This window comes from Melospiza melodia, chromosome 24 (genome assembly GCF_035770615.1).
Source record: "Melospiza melodia melodia isolate bMelMel2 chromosome 24, bMelMel2.pri, whole genome shotgun sequence".
NCBI classification, from domain to species: Eukaryota; Metazoa; Chordata; class Aves; order Passeriformes; family Passerellidae; genus Melospiza; species Melospiza melodia.
This window is the reverse complement of record NC_086217.1, coordinates 3,189,384-3,213,947: the sequence shown is the minus strand read 5'-3', so window position 1 is coordinate 3,213,947 and position 24,564 is coordinate 3,189,384. Positions and strand designations below refer to the sequence as shown.

Here is a 24,564-nt window from a genome sequence, read left to right as displayed (position 1 = left end):
GGAATACAAACACAGGAGGGAAGATGAGGAGACATCCATTTGTCCCAGCATGCCCAGTCACAGAAGTGGTTTCAGGACATCCCCACACAGGAGACCAAGAACACAAGTGGGAAACAACAAGCATGAAAAGGAAAAAGATAAAACAGAAGGCAGGGATCAGTTACAAGGAATTTGGGTAGAAAGGTCAAGGATGTGTGCTTCATAATGTTCACATGTGCATTTTAAACACATCCTACTGTGCCTAAACAACATGATAAGTCTAGCTGAGGCACAGTGGCATCAGAGCACGAGGGGCTGATGCAAAGGAACTGAATCATGTTCCCTGCAAACACTTCCAAAAAGCCTGCAAAGGCTCTTTGACAGGGTTCCTTCACCATCACTAGAAGCCAGTGGTGAATGGGGGCTGGATGCAGCATGAAGAACAAAATAATAAAACACTTCACATAGTTGCAAGGCTTGCCACAGGTGGAACGCAAAATTATTCTGAAAACAGTCACAACTGTTCTTAGCTGCTGGAAACTCCACTAGTCACATTTTACAGAATGTGAGACCAAGGCAGAAAGAGGTTAAAACTGGTTTTCCAAAAGAGCCTCGTGGATTTATGTAATGGTATGTGCTTCCTTCTCAGTTTCCATTGCTGTTCTGAAGGACTTGTACATGTCATGTTCATCTAGTGGGAATCACTTCCTTCAGTACAGCAACAAAATCGATCAAGGAATAATAGTTGCATAGCACTATACATTTCAATCCTTTGAAAAGCCCATCCCATGTGATTTCCATAAAATCAGACAAACAGCAAAACAAGTACTGAAATACCCAGAAGTCTTGACTCTCTGTAGCCTACTTTAGAAACAGACTTCCCACAAGGAGAAGAATTTCTCTGTAAGCTTCAATAACTTAACTAGAAATACCCCTACCAGCTGCCACATGATTACTTCCTCCGAAAACCCATCTACTTCAGAAACTCTTCCTTCCAAATTTCCATCTGCTACTCTGAACAACAATGTTCTCACAGCTCTGGGCTGGCCAGGTGCAGCAGCAGAGGCACACATACCATCTGAGCTCCAGCTGTTCCTGCGGCTGCTCTGTTTGATGGGCGTGGTGCCGGGGAGGTCGCAGCAGGTGAAGATCGCGCTCTGCCCCGGCACCTGCACCAGCTCGATGCACTTCCCGTTCAGCTGGGAGGACAGGGCACAGTGCATGGGCTTGTAGGCAAAGGCAGAGCAGTATCCTGACAGGCAGGCTCGCTGGTAGAAATCCAGCACCTTCTTCCTATGTGGAAGAGGGGAAAAAAAACAGGCAAAGTTAGCAAAAATGTGCCACGTTTCTGATAATACAGAAATGCTGTAGTGACGTGTATTTGGAAAAATGTCTTCCGTTTCCAAAAGTCTGAAGAAGCCTTTCCCTACTGCTTCAGCATTCTCCAAGCTGCAGGCACTGCACATATTCCAACACATATTCCAACAGGGGCAGTGGTGAATGTTTCTGTTTGCTCATCAGATTGATGGGTATGAACACAGAGCTCTTCAAATATACTTATTAATATAATGTGCTCTATATGGCTGCCAGATGACTCCAAGAAAGTTCATTGCATGACAGCAGAAGCTTAATTCATCAGACATAATTTATCTCTAGGGAGATAAACACCAAAGAGGGAACTGACAACTCTGACAACAGGATCTATGGCAGAGATAGTTGCAGGAGCAGACTTTTCTCCTATCCCCTTTCAGAGTATGGGGTCCCAGGAGTTGTATTAAGTCAATATTCAGTCACTGAAATATGGTAAAGTTCCTTCTCTAAGCTGAATTCACAAAGGTAAGAAATTAGACTATATATCAGATTTTTAATTTGCTTGTAACATGATCAATATTCCAAAAAGGATAAGTGCCAGTTTTTTCACACCTGAGGGTATGCAGATTTAGAAGAACAATGTGAAAAGTCAGTGAAACTAAACATTACTGGTCTGCTGTGCCAATAGGAACAGCAATTCAGCCTGTAGATGAAAATGCAGCACACACTGTCAGATATTGCAGCAGAACTCCAAGGGTGTGATGCTTTGTGTAGACTGGTTCAGGCACAATTGATCATTTTGCATTTCATTTAAGACAAAACATTTTTTCTTAAAAAGCAACAAAAAATCCTCTGCCACCAGCATGATCTGATTATAATTCAGTCCTACTACACAGTACAGTCAGAATCAACTTAAAAGAGCACAATATCCCAACAGATAAAGTGAGGAGTGGCTTGCTCTTCCAGTGCAACTGAATGCTTGTTGCTATCTAATCTCTTACATGCTATGATAACAATTAATTACAAGCAGAGGTGGCTCATATTCATAACCTACTTGAAGCTCTTAAAAGCTTAACAAGCATCACTAAAAGAATTTTAACAGAGTGACCAGGTTCCCTCCACATTTTATCTGCAGCTCCTGAGTGCCCCAAACGAGAAAGCTGCCCACCTGTCAGAGCCAGAGAGGGGGTAGATGTCAGTACCATCCCAAAAGTCAGTGCAGGCCTCAAGGATGATGTCAGCTGTCCCATGAGAAAACATCTGCTCAGTGCCTGGAGTGTAGGAGAACAGTGAGTCAGCATCACATATACAGCTCCAGGAAGGGCATATCACACCAGCTGCTCCCTTATTTGTTAAAACATGAGTGTTCCCACCAAATGCTTTGATGAATTCCAGATATCCCCTTTTCCTCTGCTCAAAGTCTTCATTCTCCATCAAGAAATTGTTCAGGATTGATGATGCCCCTGTAACTGCCCTTTGTCTAATTGTGGGTTCAAACAAGGCTGTGATAAAATATGAGCCATGTAGCCCCTTCCTATTCTCCCCCTACCCTGTGCATCAATCCTGCTCCTATAAAGGTGGGATAATATCTTGTTCCTGCATCCCACAGAGCAGAAGAGGAATTCCTTTGTGCCTCTTGTCAGGAAAGTACAAGCAGCAGTGATGAGCCTACAGGGATCAAAGTCTGCCTATGCTGCAAACTGCATTCATTTCTAGGCCAGACGTGGAACTAAAGGGTAAGAGCTATTCTTGAATACTTTTCATTCAAGTAGCAGAAGATAATTTGACAGTGTGACCTGCCAGATAACAGCCTGTTTCACATTTTCACCCTGAAAATGTGTTAAATCAGGATGGTCAAAAGTTCAGTATAAGAGACTCTAGAAAAGTAACTCAACTCATGCTGCCTTTAGGGAAGAACTGAAAATCAACGGACACCACAGCTTGTCCTGGTTTTCCTTCTCCCCCTATTTCAGTTTTTTAATACAGACTCAAAATCTCTTATTCCTTCTTGTACTCAGAGGTGTCAAAAAGTTTTGCTCAGAGGTGTGTGACCTCTGATGCAGGCCCCAGGCACAGGACACAAGTTCAGGGACGTGGGGCTGTCTCCCCTCCACACCTCCTGCTCCCTCTCATTTGTATCAACCCATTAACATTTCCTGCACGTAGAGTCTCCCTTCCCTCCTCCAGCTGCTCTGTGACTTTACCCCCAATGGCTTCAAAGCTGAGCTAATGAAAAAAAAAAAAAAGAAAACCACCAAAGAAAAACCACTGCCAAGGAAAATGAGCCCAAAGGCTTCTTGCAGGCATTGCTGCCGACTGCTAATGCTCACACTGGCTGGTAAACCCAGAGCCAAGAATATCCCCTCAACACAAACCAGCCAGGGACCTTCAGGAACACTGAAGGATTTTCCAAAACATAGCAGCTCTCTGCTTTTGCTATAAATAGTCATCACAAGCCGAGTTTATCAGCATAACAAACCTCCAAGACGAATAAGAGCTGTGTGTGAAAGAAGGAGCCTGTCTCAGGGACACAAAGGAGCACTTGTGCAGAGCTCTGGTTAATTTTATTGTATAAACACCTAATCCTTCCCATCGTGCTCCTAAGGTCAGATAGTCCTTGCTCAGAAAGAGGGAACAAGAGGTGTTTATCCATGCAAAATCTATGTGCTGGTCACAGAGCAAGAGCTTGCAATGATGTACCCATGTTCATGCCTGTCAGCAACTGCAATCCATTTCCCATTAATTCCCACCAGAATCCCACACCCCAGCCCTGCTAAGGGGAAAGTGGCAGTGACTGCAGACACTATAAACTGCAAAGAGTTCACTGAGCTGTCCTTGCCAGTAAAATGAGCCCAGCCTTTTCCCTTCCCAAATCATGAACTTGCAGGCCAGTATTTCTCTGGCAAAAGGGGAAAAAAACGAATGAATAGGGCAGGGGGTATGACAGCCATTCATGGCTGCTGGGACTCATTGGGAAGAACCAAACTGCTCCAGACAGATCAAAAGGAATGGAGCAGTGCAGCTCCAGCACAGAAAGACAGAGATGGTATCAAAGGCATTGTGAGCACCTCATTTCCATGTGGTCACCATGGATCTGGGATGAACACTGCCAGATGCTGGGACATGTATTTCAATAGAACAGTAAGGGAACACACAGATAAGCTGCCTCCTATTTCTGCTACAGCTGTAGAATTTATGTATCTTGCTTTGACTGCAGTATGTCATGGGAGTGGGTGGATTCCAAGATTTGTTCACAAATAATGTGTGGAGAGAGGTAAGTTATGATCATCTGGTCTGACTTCTGCACAAACAGAGCCACTTGACTTCATCCAATGTTATCTGCACAATCCAGTATGTCTGGTTCTAAAATGGCAGTGTTTTAGGAAATTTCAAGGGACCAGACTATTGTGTGAGAGGTGTTCCAATGGTTAACTAAACCCAACTGGCAAAATTCCTCTTAGAATTTACTCTAGACAGGATAATCCAGGTCACACCTATTCGTCTGAGCTCCAGGCTCTAACTTAAACCGTTTAAAATTGAGGATAAGGAGTTGAAATGAGGCAACATTAAAGGTTTTTTCTCTACACTAAAAATCTCGGCATCAAAACAATTCCTACTTACAAAGGCCAGGTAGCAGCAGTAAGAACAAATGAAAAAACTCCTCCCAAGATAAAGACAAAAATTTAAGAAGTGGGTGAGAGAAGACAATTTAACCTGGTAAAACTCGGCCAGCACAATGATCATATTTCAGACTCAATATTGAACATATGTCAACTCTAGAGAGCCAAGTTCAGTCAATTTAAGGAATTACAAAGAGACTAAGAGCTCTGACAGGCAAGCTGTTAAATCTTTCTGAGGTGCTTTAAGACCTCAACCAGCTGTACATCCTTTCCATCCTAGCACATTTCTCTGAGAGCACAAAGGCATAGAAAGAGTGGAGAAGTCTGCATGACTTCAGGCTTATATTCATGGTCACTGTGAGTTTTCAGGCTTATATTCATGGTCACTGTGAGTTTTATTCGTGGTCATGAGAGTTTTGTGATTTCTTATTAGTATGAAATATAGGAATGTGCAATGTAATACACTAGACAACTCACAAAGATATTGGTTTATGATTTATCAGAAGGATGAGCATTATTAACTAAAACCCAAAGTGATATTCAGCCCTGTGCAGTATTAGTTTCACTACCATCATGAAGTCTACTAAAAACTCAACAAACCCATACCACACTCTGTACTGCCATTTGTTCACAGAAAACAGGTCTACTATATGCTATCTAAGATATTTTAAAAAAATTATCTGTGATTCTGGAGTGAGCCGAGACTGGGAAGAATTCTCCCCCTCAGAATACCCCAGATGATCACTGAGGTTTGTTAATCACATCTGCACTGGCCATGGGCAGAGAAGGGGCATCACCCACAAGGACTCCAGGCTCTTCCAGTCTGACATTTTCTGGGCTCTCTGAGGAAAAGATCCCCCTGTGCCAAGTGGATGCCCAGAGAAAAAGGCAGCCTTACTGGTAGTGGTGTCCTTCACAAACAGGTTAATCATGTGGCTCAGGGGGGGTCTCCTCTTGGTGATGGATGAAAGCTTCCCCAGGATGGTTTCCTTCACCATCTCATCACTTGGCAGGCGGTACAAAGCCAAATAGTTCTCCTGCTTGAAGAGATCTTTAGCACCTGGTGTGAAACCTGAAACATGAACACAAGGAAGAGGAAAATCAGGCTCTAATCAATGCAAAAGGGAAGTCCCTTCTGATTCTGTGCCACCCACTTTGCCTGTGCTCATTCTGGCACCTCTGCAGCAACTGGTAGGTGAGCTGTGCTCAGTGTTCATCTATGTAAATATGGCTCAAGATCTAGGATGAAAAACACTCAAAAGGACTAGATTAGTAATTACAATGTTCATGCTCTTGTTTACTGATGAGAGTAACTGTGACATCACAGGACAGGCACAGAAGTGAGTTCAAGTTTCCAGTTTTTAATCCTAGTGTTACCTCTAAACTCTTACTGCCCTTATGCCTCCATTTTCCCATGTGTAAAATGAGTTGAGGTACATCCTTTATCCCCAAACACAGTGTAAAGCCCTACAGTAAAGACAGGACAGATACATGTTCATTAGCAGGTATTTTTTCTCTCCTGATGAGACTGACAGACTCACACCAGGAGAGTATGAAGCCTAGCCAGGGCTGGCTGGCACTATCCTTGATAACATTTGTTCCTTGGATAGCACTGACAATGTCAGAACTTGCCAAAAGCCATCTCTCTAATAAACTCTTTTGGCAACCAAACAACAACAGAGTCAGCTCTGTATTTCCACCTCCTCAGCAAACGGGACTGGGGAAATATTCTCATGCACTCCGAGGATTAAGTGTCTATTGACAGCTCTGATTTCTCCATGTCTGTTCATCCAGCTGCTCCTCACCTATCAGCCTGGCAAGCTCACAGAGGCCCCAGGGCACGTGGACAGGCAGCACAGCATTGTGAGTCTCCTGCAGGGCGATGTTGCACAGGTGGTCGGAGAAGCGGCACAGCCGCTCGGTCACGCCGGCGTTGCACAGGTTGAGCAGCACGTTCAGGCCCAGAGGCTTGAGGGAATTCAGGTGCATGTGCCAGTTGGAGTCATCAAACTGGATGCAGGAGGGGTTCTGCTGGTCCTGGGACAGGCTGAGCATCTCCAGGTGGTAGTCACACACAAAGTCTTCAGCCTCACAAGCCAACACCTCGCTGTCCCCAACAACCTGGTCCAGCAGGCAGAGAAACTGCAGTTTGTTACAATGAACACAGCCTGAGCCTAGAATCCTACAGGGAATACCCAGTTAAACTCCCCAACAGTGGGGACTCTCTGGGTTTGAGTTTGTGTTACAGCTCCACAAAAGCTTAATTGTGTGCCCCTCCAGTAAGTCTCACCTGAGTGTGCTCCTCCTCTCCACCCTCTGTGTCCTTGCTAAAGCTCACATTGGATCCAGAGGGATGTTTGCTTCTGCTGCTTGGCTTTCGGTGGGCAGAGGCTTCAGGAGCCTTTGGAGCATCACCAGACCAGTTGTTCCTCTCCTGCTCATTGGCCATGTGCACTGTGTCTGCCAGGGGGCCAGAGAGCAAAGCATCTCTTTCATGGGGCTGTGGGAGACCAACAGAGCAAAGGGTGGTGATTCAGTGGTTCAACACAAGGCACTGCTGATTCACCTGCTGCTTTAGACTCCTGTAGAAAAGGATCCTTGCTTGCTTCTTCATCTTTAAGCAAAGAATTATGGCACAGGACTTCCCTACAAGGGCCCTCTATAATATCACATTGTGTCAGTCAAAGTGTGATTGCAGCCAACACACCACATTATGGGGTAAAGATCACCCACCTCATCTTCCATCTCAGGGTGGCAGAAGGACCTTGTGGAGAGCTCGTCAGTCAGGTCTTCGTGGCTGTCATGAGGTGGTTCCACCTTCCCACTGAAGAACAGAACAGTCTCTGGGCTGGGGTTTGGCCAGGAAAGAATCCCCTGCTTGTCTACACAGCAGAGCACCTAGAACATCCCACAACACCCCCAAGAAAGCAAAATCTTAGTGAAAACATCTGTGTTCATGCATAGTTGTAAATATCATGACTTTAATAAACACATGGGAGGACAGACAAGTCTCTCCTTCACCAACGTGCTCTCTGAAGAAACTGCACCTAATAACACTCCAAGAAATCCAAGAACTCCTTGCTCTAACAAGACTAATGTGTTGCTTAACAGCAATTTTACTTCAGCATATTACAAAACTAGTCATGAAGACCAAGGGAAGGAAGCAACTATTCAACCTATTTCACCAGCTAGTACCTTACCAGGACCCAAACCAGCTGGTTCTTGCCCAGGAATCAAGAGGATAATTTATCCAGAACCAGAGCTGGAAGATACAGACATCCTGTCAGATGTCACAAAGTATCTCAAACCATTGTTTTAACCTGTAAACGTGCTTGGCTTGGACGTGACAGGACAGTTATAAACTCTTCTACAAAGACAGGGGCCTGAAGGGTTTCTAATTCCAGCACAGTGAACTGCTTGCAGTCTGTGCTCAGGGAACAATGACATGAATGATGCAAATGAAGCATCCTCCCAGGGCTCCTCTCTTTCTGACAACCCAGCAATACTCACAGTGACAGATCCCAGACTGTGGAGCAAGCTGGAAGTGAAGCTCAGAGTTGGGGATTTGCCTTTTAAAACACAGAGGAAGTGGCTCCAGATACAGCGGATCATTTCCTGAGGAGGGAAGCAGAGCACATCAGCCAGTCAGAGACTCATTCAGGGGAAGATGAAGGGAGAGAAGGGGAAAAGGGAGTATGGCATTACCTGCTTTCACTTTCAACACAGGGATACACTGTAAGATAGCCATCAGTCTCTGTGGGAACCTGTTACCTGATACAGTGCTGGTGTTCTCCAGGGAAAAGCATTTCTTCCCCTTTCCACTGATTGCTAACAGTCAGTTTGATTGTTGAATTGAGAATTCACTGAAACTACCTCTTGTCCACCCAAAACCACAGAAATGAATTCTGAAGTGAGTTCATTTCGAGTGAATCAGTTGTCACCTCTTGGTGTTTTTATCCTGAAGTAACTCAAACTCTTGGACTGTGGAGTTTGAGGCCTTTTGAGTTCCCACCACCATGCTGCAAATGAGGTAAAGGATGGGGTCCCTGTGCTGAGGTGACTTGCTCAAGGTCACTTACTGAGGCAATGGTAACATCAGAAACAAAGCTAAGGTGCCCTGACTACTCCATTCTTACAAAGGAACTGTCATGGAACAGAAAGAAGGAGATATTTTGTAAAATTAAAATGTCCAGTTGGCACCCTTTATTTTCGACACAGATATGTTTCAGAGGGAGTCTGGATGGCAGTAATCAATCCAAGCACCAGAGCTGTGTGCTTTCCTCTGGCAATCCTAAAGCTAGCAAAACCAGGATTGAATTACTGTGTTATTTTACTGCTTTTTAGTTGTTATTCTGGAATACTGTGACTGCAGAGCACTTCCCCCAAAGCTCCTCAAATAATTTTCCCTGGATTCTAATGGTTAGTACAGCAATAAGCTCAAATACAAAACAGTCTGGAGCTATCACCAAGAAAAAAAAATGCTCTTATTTAAACCAGTTTCTTCTAAGCAAAAATGTTACAAAAGGAAAGAAAGAGATCTCCTCAACAAGGTAGGTCAGCTAAAATCACCCCCATTTAATATCTGAAAAACATCTCAGCTAAATGATGAACTGGCACAGAAAGGCAACAAAATATTCAGCAAAATAAACACATGTGTGTGCACCCATGTGCACTCCTCTGAGTGACTGGGAACAAGGACACAGGAATTGATTCTTATCATATCAAGGGATTTTTAATCACTCCTGGAGTCCATCTGCATCCTTATGGAAAGGAGAACCTGAACACCAGATAAACAGAGAAGTATCTTTCCTTTACCCACCTGTTGAACCTGGATGATGCAATTTATAGAGTGGCCAGAGTAGTTCCTTCCCTAGAAAAAGGGCTCCTGAATGTTTAATTGCCCCAGCTCTGGAAGTGCCAGTAATGTGCTTAAGCCTGATAAGAAGCCTATGGAACAGGACCAGACTTTTTAAAAGCCTGAATACCCCACAGTCCTTCTGCAGTTTGGTCTGGGTGCTGACCACCATTCCTCTGGGTTTTAGTTTTGGCTTCAACAAGGATTCTCAGGTGCAAGCAAAAGACTTCACTTCGTTCAGACACACACCATACAAAGTTTATTTGACTTCTGGAACAGGACTTGAAAGAAGTACTGTGTCCAGGACAGAAAATGTTGATTTCAAACCATTTGCAATATTCAGAAAAGCCCAACTGGATTCAGCATTGAGGTCACCTCAAACTCTAGCCAGCACAGCAGTATTTACACGGGGAGATGGAAGGCAAAGACATGCAACCTGCATGCACAGCAAATTAAAGCAACAAATGAGTGACAATGGACAACCGACACAAGTAAAAAGGGTCTAGCAACAAGCAGGAGATCAGAAAGGAAGGGAAAGGATATCATGAATTTCTGCAGTGAAGATGGAGGAAAACAATTCATAATAATAGTACCTGAGAAGATACCATCTCTGTGTAGCTGCTGAGAGTGTCCTCTGAAAACTTAGCAAGCTGCAGCAAGAGAAGAGACCAGTTACTATAATTGTGCTCAGAAATGTGCCACGAGGAACATCCTTCCCACAGGATGTGCCTTCAGGGAGGAGAAAGCAGGAGCCCTGCTCTGGGGGAATGGCTGTACCACGGCAGACCCATCACTCATCACAGCAATTACGTCTTTAATGGACTCTGGTTTTATCTACTTGTGAAGCACAGGCAAACTGCTTGGTGCTGTACATCACAGAGGAACACACAGTCATTACCTAAATGTCCACAGAGAAAATAATAGCAATTAGGCCCAGAGGAGGATCTTTCTGGGTGGTTATTTTTAGTTAGAAAGAGGCAGGATTGAGTGATCTGATTTTAACTTATATGGGTCAGTTACAGGAAGGGAGCTGGAAGATGGGTTGGAAAAGCAGGTGCCTGGAACACAATGGACACAGAGGAATGAGGCAATATGAATGGGATGTGGAGAGGAAATGAAAAGAAATTACAGCAGGGCACCACCACGGTGCTCTTGGAATCACCCTGAGAAATTCACTAACTCAGAAATTTTGCATCCAGCACAAAGGTATTCCACACTAGATGTAATTTTGAAAAAGTTTAAATTTAAGTGCATTCACAACCACAAGTGACCATGGCAATTACATTTATATGTAAATAAAACTATAGCCCAAATAATAAAACATATATCTGGCATTTGAAAAAGGATCAGTTTAACAAAGCCATAAAAAGCCAAGAGAAATATGTCAGAAATCATTTAAACTGAGAACTATGAAGGATAATTAGGAACTGCTTAAGAATCTTTTGTTACAATTTTAAAAAGCAACAATCCCATAGTAAAATAAGAGACCAGTTTTAAGTGAAAATAGAAGTAAGAATTAACATAAAAAATAAGGAAAAGTATACCAGTTGGTAATTAAAACCAGACCACTGCTTGTTAAAGACAGTGAAATTGCAAATGACATTGTAGGCAAGGCAGACATGTTAAATAAATATTGCTATTCTTTATTCAGTGATACAATCATACCATAGGATAACTATGAAATATTTTCCATTCCAACACCAGCTACAGAAAGTAAATATGTTTAAATTAGCAGGTCTGGACAATGACTATGAGTGCTGATTTTGCAGAAGGCTTGAACTATGGATTAAGTCCCAGTTCAATGGAAGTGGTGCCAATGCCCAAAAAGGGAAGGAGAACCATCCAAGTTACCACAGGACCCCAGACAGACTTTGATTTCAGACAGAATAAAAGAGCAGCTAATATGAGACTCAATTAAAAGAAAAGAAGTGGAATAATAAAATCAGTGCCAAACACCACAACTATATGAGCAGCAAATCTCCTCAAACTATTGTGATATCTTTTTTGACAAAATTACAAATTTGTCTGATAAAAGTACTGCTTTTGACATAGACCATTTGTTAATTTGACTTGATTCTAAATGCTTGACTAGTTTTCTAATGAAAATACCAAAGTAATAGGGCCCATGTCAGATATATTAGAAATGGACTATCTCTAAATGGAAGAGAAACAAATTATTTGCAATGATGTGCTACTACCTCAAGCAGGGACAAATCTGGGTATTTTTTTAATAACCTGAGAGAAAACTAAAAACAACATATTACTGATAGAGACTGTAAAGGATACAAAGTTTAGGGTAGGGTGCAATGTAAAGAGGACAGACCACTGTTACAGAACAGTATGGATTGTTTGGGCAGTATGCAAAAACAAGTAACCCAACAGGCACAAAACTAAGGCTATGTATTTAGGTGCAAAAAATCCTTACAGGATGAGGATTCTCAGAAAGCATTAACTGCAGCTGAACAAAGCCTGGCCTTTTAAAGCAGTGGCTGCAAGACCTAATGGGATCCTTTGTGGTACAAACAAGGGAACACAGAGCAGAAAGTCCAAACTGTTCTGAAATTTATCAAAAGCACAGCTATTACTGGAATATTTTGTGGGGTTTGAGATTCATAACCCTACAGTGCTCCTGAAACAGTGGAGAAAGCTAAAAGGAATGCCAAGAGAAAGATTAGGGGTTTGGAAAATATGCTTACAGTGCCTCAAGGTGCTTGAACTGTTTACTTAACCAGAGATGGTAAAAAGGAATGTGAGTAGTTACAACAGACCAAAATTTTGATTGACGTGCTCTTTGCTCTTAAATCTATGAGACAAAAGATGTAAATTTTCCAAGGGCTGGAAATCAGATACTGCAGAAATTCCCACTAATACAGAATTCCATTTTTAGCAGTGAAGGTAAATAATTACTGACAAAACCTATCAAAGGCAGTACAAATGTTTTCAAACCAACAGTAAATTCTTTTCTAAAAGGAATGTTGCTGCAGTGCAACTGTAGTAATGGAACTTGAGGCAGGGGCTTGTTTAGGGGGCACTGGTTTGTGTATTTTCAGCCAGTCACAAAAGTCACCTCTGGCCTTGAAAAACTGGGAATCAAACAGCTTGAACATGATAGGAAGGGGAAGAAGCTGGAGAAGCAGCCAAGTTGCCACCAAGTGATTGGAGAGGAGAAGGGTCTTACCTGCTACAGTTTGAACAGAGAAGAGAGAAGGAAGGAGGGACATAGGGAGGCCAAGTGACTGCCCTGGTCAGGGGTGAGTGACCAAGCCATGTCACAGCAGCTGTTCTGCAGCAGCAAGGATGGAGCAGCATGTCTGAGATGCCACAGACAGAGCTGGCTGGACAGACAGAGTTGCCTGGACAAGAAAAAGGAGAAGACAGGAAAGGAAAAAAAGGAAAGTGCAAGTATGAGTGACAGGGCAAATGGGAATGTTAAGATTGATGGAGCAAGGAAGCCAAGGAGCTCTGGCTTTTCCCAGCTGAATTGTTAAGGGAAAGAGGGAGGTTTCAAAAGTAGAAACCAAGTGATGCTGAGAATGGATAGGAAAGGTAAAGTGGTGAAAACACTGAGAAGAGATTATAAAGGTGCAAATGCTACTAAGGATTGTAATGTGCCCTTCCTCCCAGGACACAGGCAGCTTAGTCATGTTCAGCTAGAGATAAAAGAATAGAAAACACAGACCCAGGGCCACAGAGGCCAAGGAGGGACAAGAAGGAGAGAGAAACTCTGTCCAAGTAACAGAAATCAGCACAGAAGACAAACACAGCTCAGTGCATCTCACCAGCACTGCCACCAGGACTAAAGAAGGGACACACAACAGCACATCCAGCCCAGGACCACATCCCCTCAGACCACCAAACTCCACTCCCCAAACCAGCACAGCCACCAGAAACTGCTCCCTGACCTACTCAAAGGCCACACCTGCAAACAAAGCCCCAGAGCCTCAGGAAGGATTGCTCAGCCCACCAGGGCTTTGCAGAGGATATGATGTGTCTCACTCCTTCTCAGTGGCTACACATTGCCCAGTTACAGCCACCACAGGGCATTTATCTCCATGTTGACCCCTCTGTCAAACTGTATTTATCTGACAGAAAACACATGCCATGAAGAGTATCATGGAATCACCAGAGCTTCCTATCACCTTGGGATATCTGTAGACAGGTTGAAAAAATTAAAGCATCTGTTCAAGAAGCAATATTGTACTCCAGGGAGAGGGAACAACAGCTGGGACAACCAAAGACCCAACAATGTTTCACAATTATGTGGACAAATCTGCTGAATTTTCACTTCACAGAACCTTTTCATCTCCTGCTCTTGTCTCTGCAATGGTTTCATGTGGAGAGAAACCTACCAGTGAGGTGGAGGAGGCCTTGCTCATCTGGGCCAACACTCTGGCTTCTCCAAAGGCTGTAGCAAGAATCCACAGGACAGGAAAGAGCAATGGAAGGATGGGTAAGACACCATTCACCTGAAAAAAACAACCTGTGATCACCAACAAGCACAGAGACAACAAGAAGTCAAAACCTCTCACATGACATATTTTCCACCACAGTGAGAGGAGAGGGATAAAAGGCCAGGGCAGGAAGGAAGGGGACTGGAAGTAGTGCAAACAGTGCACACCTTAGGGGGGTTTAATGGATGCCATGAATCAATCACACCAACTTGTTTTTCCTGCTGAATTTGGTGTAAACACTAATGAGTTTAAATGCAAAGGATACCATATACATATATCTTAGATATAGATAAACACATACATGGCAAATGAGAGAGCAAAACATTTAAAGGTAAGTCTGTAAGGGAAGTTCTGATGTCCTCCTCCACTGAATCCTCCTGGACCCAGCATGCTTCCAGATCCAGGAAGCACAGGATGCTGTCACAGGATGAATTAAGTCCTGACAGAGGGAATCCATCTCAGCAGCACTCAGAGAAGAGGTGTAGAGAAGCTCAGAGCTCTCCTTTACCTGCAGCTGAAGAAGAGTGTACTGCCAGGAAGCAATTCCAGGAGCGTGGAAAATGAAGCGCACGGCATTGGTGATCAGAAATCCAGCCTGCAATTCAGAGATGACACTGTCACCTAAATATTGCCACCTGCAGGGAAGGTGTTTTCAGTGCCTTGTAACATTCTCAACCGTGGGGAAGTATGAAAAATATTCTTTTGATCTGCTGCTGCAGTTCTTCCCTCCACTCTCGTGGTTATGTGGCTCAGCATCTCTGAACTGCTCAAGGTACACACAGTCAGCTGCATGAGTGAGCCTGGCCACAGCTTCCTGTTGATGGCTGCAATTCTTCAGATTTATTGACAAAACATGGTTATTCTCAAGGACAAAGGCTTGGAATGAGACCTACCAGCACGATAGGGACAGCATATTTCAGCATCACTGACTGTACAGTGAACCTCTCATTATCCAGGGCTGTCACAGGCCGTGACAGAGCCATTTCCAGGCACCACCTGAAAAACAGAAAACAGCTGGAAATTTCAGCAACCAAGACCCTAACCCTTCACTTTCCTTGGATATAAACCTCCCAGCAGACCTGATTAGAACACTGTGCTCGGCCTATGCTATGAGGGAGGGCTGTCAAAAGAGAAGCCAACATCTGCAATAAGAGTGAGGCACTTGCCAGGGTAAATTTGCAGTATTGCCAAGAAAACTTCTCAGGTCTCCTCACCTGCTTAGCAGGAAGGCAGCACCAAGGACACAGACAGCTGGGTAGGCACTGTGCCCCACATTTAACCCACCTGACATTATCAATTATTGGGGTCTTCAACACACGGAAGAGACGATAGAGCTGAGGATTCTGAGGTCCCTTCTTCACTTCTCCCCTTGGGGAGGGCGGGGGTGAGAAGGGTGGAAATAAATCTCCAGGCTCCAGAACTATGTGCTCATCATCCTAGAAGAAAGGTCAGAGAGCCCAAAGGCTTGTGTTCAAGCACACCTGGTTATTTCACAAGAATTGGCATTTGGAGTGAAAGTTACAATTAAAACCACCAAAGGTAAATTTCAAGCTTTAAACTTTTTCCAACCTTCTTCAAGCAGTAAAATCTTTGTATAGATCTTGTAAGTAAGTAGTTAATTTACTTCTACACCAGGTATTTTATATTACCTTCTCAAATCAGTAGTAAGGAGAAGGTCAAAGCAGACAAACTTTATTTCTGCACATAAAAAGCAGGATAAAGGATGAGGTTTGTACGTCATATTATCCTACTGGATAGATTCACTCATTATATTTAGCAGCACATTACATTTTCCCCTTGACCTGAGAGAGGAGGAAATCTGGTGCTTTTGTGTAACATTGGTGTCTCCTGTCCAGTGAGTTTGGGAGTTCATGGAGAAGATGCAGCCTGGCTAACTAGGCACTGTCCTTGACTGAACTGGAATTTCAAGCTATTTTCAAGGTCAGAAGAAACCAAACATTCCATAATATGTTCTCTGGGAATTAGAGTATTAGCATGAAAAACCTGGGAAATCAATCATTACAGGCCAGGGAAATTAGACAAGCAAGTTACCTTAATCCCTCTCAGAGAAGCAAATGATTCCTGGCCTGGCCTCAAAGCCACAACATCTCCTTCCACCAAGAGGCTCACGGGCAGGTTGACAAGATGGCCATCCCTGTAGGCCCAGTGAAGGGACCAGGATGGGGCATAAGGCATGTGAAGGTCAGGGTACATGGAGTCTGGCCATTTCACCTCTTTGCCAAGTGTATCTGAAAACACAAAGTGAGAAAGAATGAAGTCATAGAACTCCGGATTTACATCCTGCAGTGGTTTTAAGTCCCCCAAAGCTAAGCTCAGCCCATTCCAGTGGTCTTTTATCATCTCTCTCTTCCTCCTTGATGGATTTTCCCCTCTCTCTCCACTCAGTATTAACAACTACACAGTTTTTAAAAACCTGTACAACAGAAAAGCTAAAGGCTGTATTTAAACTGCCCCACTGAAAGGAACTGCCCCCTCAGGTCCCAGAGCCCCTGTTGAGGTGATGCTCATGCACAGCAATTTATTTCCTTCTGCTCCATGTTGTGGCACAACCCCACGTGCTCTCCCCTCCTCATCTGCTGCAAGGCAGATATTTTGGTAAGGATGTGAGGATCTGAATTACTCCAAAGCACAGCCATAACAGACGCCCACCTGCTAACACACAGCTTGGAAGCACATGGCCACATGACAGCTCAAAATAACCATTGTACAGGACAGGCAGGAGGAGAACACACTTCCCACAGCCTGCTGCTGTGCAACACGGGGGAAGGTTAGCAAGCTTAGTTAGGAATGCACGTGATCAGGTTTGGGGAAAGATTCAATGGGAGGAAAACACCAGTGCAAATGGGACAGATGAAGGAGACCTCACCGTTTATCTTATCAACGATGGTCTGAAGCCTCCTCTCCACCTCTCTGCACTTCAGCCTCTCCTGACGCCCGATCATGAGGAGATCCAAGAGGAGCAGGAGGAACAGTGCCAGTGCATTGACTATCTCAGCACCTTGGCTTCACACAGCAAAACAGGAGGAAGCAGAATGCGCATGAGGTTTGAGTAAACAAGCAGAATACACTGCCAGACACCCACAGAGATAAACACTCAACTGCCTGGTTGTTTATTTCCACATCTCACAGATTCATGGCTCAAAAAGAAACGCATGATCACACTTCTTTAGGATAAAGACAACAGAGAGGTCTGAAAGGACTCATCTCAATTAAAAAATACTTTACAAATATGGCCAATGCATGTAGAGCACACTAACTTCTCCCATGAGCCACTAATTTCTCCAGTTTCAAAATGCTTCCTATGATAATGCCTTAGAAGTCTTAAAGATCTAGGAATGCTGTATAAAAACAAACCCCTTAATCTCTCAGGAGGACACTCTCTGGGTCTATTACAGGTAGAATTAAGTTGGCTGAAGTTTTGTGAAAGGGATTGATAGGAAATTACCAGTGTGACTACACTGATACCTAAATATCTGGACAGAATGAGGGACAACACTTATGTCAATCACAGATTACACAAAACCACCACCTTGCTTCAGTTAAGCAGCACAGGAAGCTTTGCTCACCTCCCCTGTGGCTGGCTCCCATAGCAGCACAGCAGCAACAGCACTGCCAGCAGCATCAGAGAGGCACCAGGCCAGTGGAAGCAGGAGCAGCGGTTACCATGGTACAGGAAACTGCTCCTCCACACCTCCTGCAAAGGGAGAGCAGCACAGTCAGCACTCGTGGAATACAGAGCCAGACCTTTGGAAAAGCAGAGTGAAGACAGCAGCTGGTGCTCCAGGGAGAACAGAACTTTGCAAAACCCGTGAACATGACACAGAGCATCCCAGATCCATTGTGTGAGTCCTTCAGCACCAAGGGATATTCAGCTGGTGAGTCTGGGTGAACACTTGCTGCTTTTCTCCATTGGAAGAATGAAAAGGCTTCTGTGCCAGGCTGTCCTATTGTCACTGACCAACCACGGCACACTTTCAAGCACTGTGCATAAACACTGGCACTTTGTATTCAACACACATCCCAGGCAAACACAGAGGACAAGGGGAGACTGTTGAGATTCACAGCTCTTTTATCTCCACCTGAAATGGACCCTCTAAGCTCACTGCCCTTAGTGGCTCCTGAAGTCCTGAGATCCTTCAAAGGGCAAGAGGCTCCTCCAGAGCTTTGGCATCCAGGAGAGAAGTGCTCACAGAAACTCACCCTTAGACTCCTTGCTTTGCTCCCAAGGACTTCAGCAGTTCCTCACCTGGACACTCTGGGAGACAATGCAGCCAATTTCTGTTTAGCCCTCATCTTTACTTTGAGAAGGGGAGACCAAGTGCCCAACTCATGCTGTTTGGTGCCTCACCTTCCATGAAGTCCCTTTTTTCCGTTCCTTCTGGTGCCCCTCCAGCAGTGCTGACAATTGGTCTCTCAGGATCGTGAGGGCTTTCTTTGTGGTCAGGCCCAAACTTGAGGTCATCTCATCCTGAGGTGTCAGAAAAATAAACTGGTTAGTGCTTCCCTATTTTCCTTTTGGGCTTTTTCCTGGTGGCTGACAGAGCATGTGACTGTGAATGCCCTGCACTCATCATCACCAACCTGATTCTCCATTTTCCTGAAATCATCTTCCCTCTTGTGAACTTTAGACTGCTGGCTGGAATTAGAGCACTTAGATAGTATCAAGTAAACAAACCAGTCCTGACTGTGCTGATAAATACTTTATCACAGCACAATACCAAGTCATTTCTGTGAAACAAGATCTAATCAGTAGAGGTCGAGGACAATACAAACAGAGGTTATGCAGGCTTGAACTGGTATCAGCTTGTAGAGACAACAAAACACAGTTATGGCAGAATTTTAATGATACAGGATGAATTTTGCTAACAATAGTAAAAACTAAGTAGTAGAATATCCACAATTCAAAACAAGAGTGGTGCAATTTCCACAACTGCTTGCTGCAGATTTTTGTTTGTGAGTCCTGCCTCTGTGGCTACTTTGATGCATAAGCTCCCAGATCTAAATGCTAGGCCATAGATCAGTTCAGGATCAGACATGACCCTGCCATCCATGACCTCCTCTTACAAGAGCAAACACTGGAGTTTTAAGGGCTGAACTGCAAGGGACACATTTGGACTTGCAGGAAGCACAGAGTTCACAGCACTGCTCCCCCAGTGCTCATCAAAGAGCAGCAGTCCCAAAAGACACATCCCAGCAGTGTGCCATGTGGAAAATGCTGCCATAAGATGCTGGTAACAATAAAGTCAGGTAAACACTTGCATTTCTGGGCCAGAAGCATGAGCACTCTCCTTTCTTTCAAATCCAGATCACTGACAGCAAATCAAGGCAAGATGACAGCTGACAGGCAAGAACAGGCAGGTGTCCATGAGAGGGCTACAGGGGGAAACTGCTAAATAAAAGTTCTCCTGGGCATTTAATGTTTTAATACAAACACATTGAGCATGTACAGCACATAGGATATCCTGCATATAGAAATGTTCACGTGTGTCCCACTGTGCCCATAGTACAGAGCTACTGAACACAAACAGGCAGGAAGTTTGTCCCTCCTGTCCCCAGCAGTGTGACACAGCCCAGAGCTCAGCCAGGAGCTGCAGCTCTTGCTGCTCCCAGAGCCCTTCCCAGCCCTGCCAAACCCACCATGGCCTCAGACTGCAGCAGCTCTGCTCCTCAGGGGCTGCTTGCACACACCCAGCTCTGCAAGGGCAGCTTGGCTCTGATCTGTCCTTCCTGTTCCTCAACTGCATGGTTTCATGATGAACATTTACTGGAAACTAATCTTGGACTTCAGACTCATTTGCATTGATGGGCCAGTCCAAAACTGTGACACTATTGAGGAACAGAACATAAATTCTCTTTCAAACACCATCTACCACACACACACTCTCCCCACCTATCAGAGACAACCTGAAACAGCAAATTCTGTCCAGGCAGAGTCCAGCAATGCTGCTTCAGCTGCACTTTCACAGAACTAAAAATAATCCTGCTGCAGTTTTCATTCTCTGTGTCAGTTTTAGGAATAGAGGAAGCAGTTCTTGTGTTGTTCTTGGAAGCAGCCCAGGTAACATCAGCACAGAACTAAACACAGGAGCGTCTCAAAGACTCCCAGAGGAGAAGATGGCAGTGGAGCTGGCACCAGCCACGCTGCTGCACCACAGAGTGCTGCAAACAGGAGTGTCTGAGAGCAACATCAAGCAAGGCTCAATCAGGCTTCTCTCTCTTGTCTGACTGCTGCCTGTCCAGGGCAGAGCAAGGCACCCACAGATGTATAAATCCTCTCCAGCACAGAGAAAGCAGATAGATAAATAAAGCACACTGAATGAAAGGCAGCAAAAATAATAGGGATTTGAACTGAAAAGCCAAGTCTGCTTAGACACTGAGCTGGTTCCAATGCACTCATCAAGAGCTACAGAAGAAATGAGAGGAAAGCTGCACTTAATGCCAACATTACTACAGTCACACAGTGCCTGGAAAGAGAAACTGCCACTGCACAGCAGGCAGTGAGCACAGAAAGGCAGCAAATCCAGAGGCAATCAAAAAAGGCTCCTGAAACACTTGCACACCTGCTCCAGACTTTACACAGGAGTTACTGGTTTGGCACAGTGTCAGTCAAGATAAGGGCAGCCACAAAGGAACGTGGCTGTAGTAGGTGACAAAGGACAAGTGCAGTGTGGCAGGGCTGGGGAAGAGGAAGGGCAGGAAGGGCAGGGATTGTTAAACACCCATCCTGACACTCAGAACATGGAGTATTCTGCAAAGGAGGCAGAGCCAGCGTGGTAAACACACCCTGTAATGCTGAGAGCGAGGGGAGCTGGGGGCACTGGGGGAACCTGCTGTGGGTGAGCCTCAAGGGAAAGAGCCTGGGACCCAAATGAAAGGGACAGGCAAGAAGAGCCCCCATGAGCTCCTGGCAAGGGGCAGCTCCAGGTTTTCACAACAAAAGCTGCCCTGCTAAGCCATCAACTGCTAATGAGGCATTTTTCAAATGCCCTTAAGTAAACCTTTGGCAAACCCAGGCTCTGAAGCTGTCCCAGAGGGATCTTTCCAGCCTTTCATCAGCTGCAAGTGCTCTTCCTGCCACGAACCAGGAAGTGAGCACCCCAGGGTGAAGAAGCTGTTCACAGGAGGTGTCAGTTCATTAATAAAAAACCTCAACATTCACATCTTTGCTTTGGAAAGTTACACTCAAAGAGAAAGCTGCTAATTTTCCGGTCCAAACAGAAACAGCAAGACACCTTCCTACCCAGCTGCCTTAGCATAGGGCTTCCTCTGAAGAACAACAAAGAAAGAGCAGCAGTAAATTTCAGGTTACAGTGAAAGCAAACCCCTGATGGGTATCAGGAGGCATTTTAAAAGGCTGTACTTTCCTTTTGCCTGTGCCTAAAGGCAAAAAGTCCTAAGGACAAAATGAGCAGTTGCTTCCTCCTTAGCCCTGGAGAGCACAGGAGCCTCTAAGTGCACTTAGGGCTCCCCTGGAGCTGCCCCTGCCCTGGCCATCCCAGCCTCGGTGTGAGAGCCAGGTACAAGGGGATGATTGCATCCTTCTGCTTTGGGATGCTATCAGGGCTCCCAGGAGTTGTGATCTATGGGATGGCTGCTAGGGGAAAAACATTTTCTTTGTGCATGTGATTTTATTCTCTAGAGGCAATGAATGCGCTGAGGTGTGGACTGGATGGGAACATGAAAAGATGTGTGAATTTCTCCACTCATAGTAAATATTCCACATGTTGAATTACTGCTTAGCTTGCCTGAAAACATTAGGAAAAGGGAACCTGAGATAGATCTTGCAAATGCCCAGGGTTAGGAGCAGGTTTGGCTCTTCAGGAAGGAAACAAGAAGCAGCTCAGAGGCAGGAGATGAGGAGTCACAGCACCTTCAGACTTCTCCTTGCCTTGTCCTTATGGTTGACCCCCCCACAGTTTGACAGGGGTAAATAAGTTGTCAAATACCAGGAGCTTTTTAAATCCATAGCCTTGCCTGGCTCATGGCAAATAGGTTCTCTTTGCCTTCCTCAGAGGCTGCAGGAGCATTTTCAGGCTGATAGGTAGGAAAAGTGTAGTTATTTTCTGATTTTTCCTCCCACAACTGAAGTTGTTCCCGAGCAACACCACCTACCCATGTCTGCTTCCTGCAGCCCACCTTCATCCTCACGCAAATTCACCACTGAGCTCTCTTCCTAAAATTCCAATTTTGTTCTTTTACACATAGAATCATTTAAAATTACCTTAAAACTTTATCAGAATCTCACACTCTCTGCTACCTGATGAAAGACAGAGCTCTTGCAGCTTCCTTCCAGAGGAAAAAAGGAGATCCCAGAATGTGTACAGAGAAATGGACACAAAATATTAATATATTTAAGTCCTCTTATATTTTCTCACAGCCATTACACATCCATAGCAGTATATTTGTTTGTTGTACCAGTAAATGTTGATATAATGTGTGCCAAATATTTTTTTTAATAATACAGGAACACAAATATATTCCTTGCTTTCCAGAGCAAATTGGGTTGAATCATCCATCCTCTGTGGATTCAGTCCCTTGCAGAATAAGGGATTCTCACCAAGACTGCTGTACACTTGAGTGTAACTGCTTTTACAAAGACTGTTTAGGCAAATAAGTGAACAGAATACAAAATATTTGCTACGAGTTTCAATTCTCATAGACTGCAGATCCACCCCTCTGATTCAGAGTGGTGCAAACCCCTGCAAGGCAGTTGTCAGACTGTCTCCCTCTTTCCAGGCTGCACTCCTTTTATAACACCTCTACTCCATTGCTTTTCAGATCTGAACAGTTGGAGGTGGGAAACTGGGCAGCAGAATGTTCTTCCTTTTCCTGGGAGCTATTTTGCATTCCTTAGCAGAATAAGAAGGCAGTTTTTAATTTAACAATGACACTTTGCAAGTGATTAATCTACTTCAGGGATTACACCTCCTGAAATTGTAAGCATTATTCACAGGTTCAGAAACACACAATAAGGAGTAACTCCACCAAATATATTTGCATTTATTACTGTAAGGCAGATTCTTGTTTAGGGTAAGTGACAATATGGCACAAAGTGAGGGTTTGGGTCTGATCAGAGAGGATGACAGACATCAAATACATGACAACACACAATTTCTTGGGGTAGCATTTCATACAGCAGCCTAGTGTTAGAGAGGGATTTATTCTTGTTCTAAAGCAAACCAGCCAGCAGGATGCTGCAGCTCCTGTACACCTGCAGCTGCTGACTTAGTGCTCAGACTGTCTGAAATGGCTCATCCCTGCTACAGAGTGACACACATGGAACCAGCAGGGCCAGCCCTTCAGTCAGTCTGGGCAGAAACTTCCCTTTATTACCCCATCCTTGGTCCCAATCTTGCTTTCTGTCTTTCTTGGTGCTCTCCTGGCTACTTTTTCTAAGAGATGAGACTCCCTGAGTCCAGGCAAGAATGTTCCTCTAATAACCCAGGCTACATCAATCACCCCCCTGACACATTCCTATTCCCTGGGATGAATTTTTGATTAAGACTCTGGACTGTCAGGACAGCTGGATTCTCTAATTTCTTCTGCCACTGGTTTCTGCAAGACAGTGGGAAAATCAGATACTCCTCTGTGCCTCAGTTTCTCATTCTCTGATGGGGCTACTGACTCCCCACCTACTGTTGTAATTGTGAAGATTATAACATTCACCAGCCAACCTGAACACTACTGAAAGCCAGGAAAAAGAAATGTCTGTGGATATCTGCACAATCCAGGCAGCTCCACCAAGCAGACCATGCTCTGTGGGAACCACTGCCTTTAAACCTGGACATGCTGGGAAAAGCACCAGAAGGCATGAGGAACACAGCTATTACACTTGGTTTGAATGCACCTGACGTGAGCTTGGCAGCCTCAGCTTAGCTGCTGGTGGGCTCAAATCAAGTGAAACAAGCAGAGTCTTGAGCTAATGGAGAGAGCGGCAGGCAGCAAGTGTCTGCTCCCCACCCCATGCAGCCCAGGATGAAAGGCAGCCCAGGCCTCCTGCTGCCCCTGGACAAAAGAACCCCCCCAGCTGGGTAACTGGGTGCCTGCAGGGGCTCCAGGGTGGATGCTTTGAGGTTCACTAACAGGGCCTGCAAACAGACAGAGCTGCAGGAGCACAGAGCTCTGAGATGTGGCCAAGGCAGCCTGAATCACTGATGCACTTTGCTGTGCACAGGGTCCATTTTAATCCATGCAACAGCATCCACATTTTATGCTCTCCATAAAGCACGGAGTAAAGATGCCAACAGGCACAATCAACCTTTCTACACAGGTAATGCAAAGCCCAGCACTTTGCTTCTCCCCAGCAGCAGAGAGAGAGGCAGATGCT

General features: G+C 44.7%; 1 protein-coding gene across 3 annotated transcripts in view; it reads right to left on the bottom strand.

The window, feature by feature from the left end:
- The window catches only part of TMEM94 (transmembrane protein 94), a 52,754-nt gene that overhangs the window by 13,178 nt on the left and 15,012 nt on the right, over positions 1-24,564 (bottom strand). For 2 of the 3 annotated variants that reach the window (XM_063176110.1, XM_063176109.1), the window contains 16 exons: positions 18,586-18,705; positions 17,804-17,931; positions 17,104-17,240; positions 16,269-16,465; positions 15,501-15,652; positions 15,110-15,212; positions 14,725-14,811; positions 14,115-14,231; positions 10,359-10,415; positions 8,421-8,525; positions 7,644-7,808; positions 7,201-7,410; positions 6,716-7,031; positions 5,809-5,982; positions 2,459-2,561; positions 1,055-1,272 (listed from right to left, as the gene is read on the bottom strand). In XM_063176110.1, coding sequence (XP_063032180.1) covers positions 1,055-1,272; positions 2,459-2,561; positions 5,809-5,982; positions 6,716-7,031; positions 7,201-7,410; positions 7,644-7,808; positions 8,421-8,525; positions 10,359-10,415; positions 14,115-14,231; positions 14,725-14,811; positions 15,110-15,212; positions 15,501-15,652; positions 16,269-16,465; positions 17,104-17,240; positions 17,804-17,931; positions 18,586-18,705 — 2,389 coding nt within the window. The remainder of the gene's footprint in view (positions 1-1,054; positions 1,273-2,458; positions 2,562-5,808; positions 5,983-6,715; positions 7,032-7,200; positions 7,411-7,643; positions 7,809-8,420; positions 8,526-10,358; positions 10,416-14,114; positions 14,232-14,724; positions 14,812-15,109; positions 15,213-15,500; positions 15,653-16,268; positions 16,466-17,103; positions 17,241-17,803; positions 17,932-18,585; positions 18,706-24,564) is intronic. The other variant, XM_063176111.1, reaches the window with a different exon arrangement.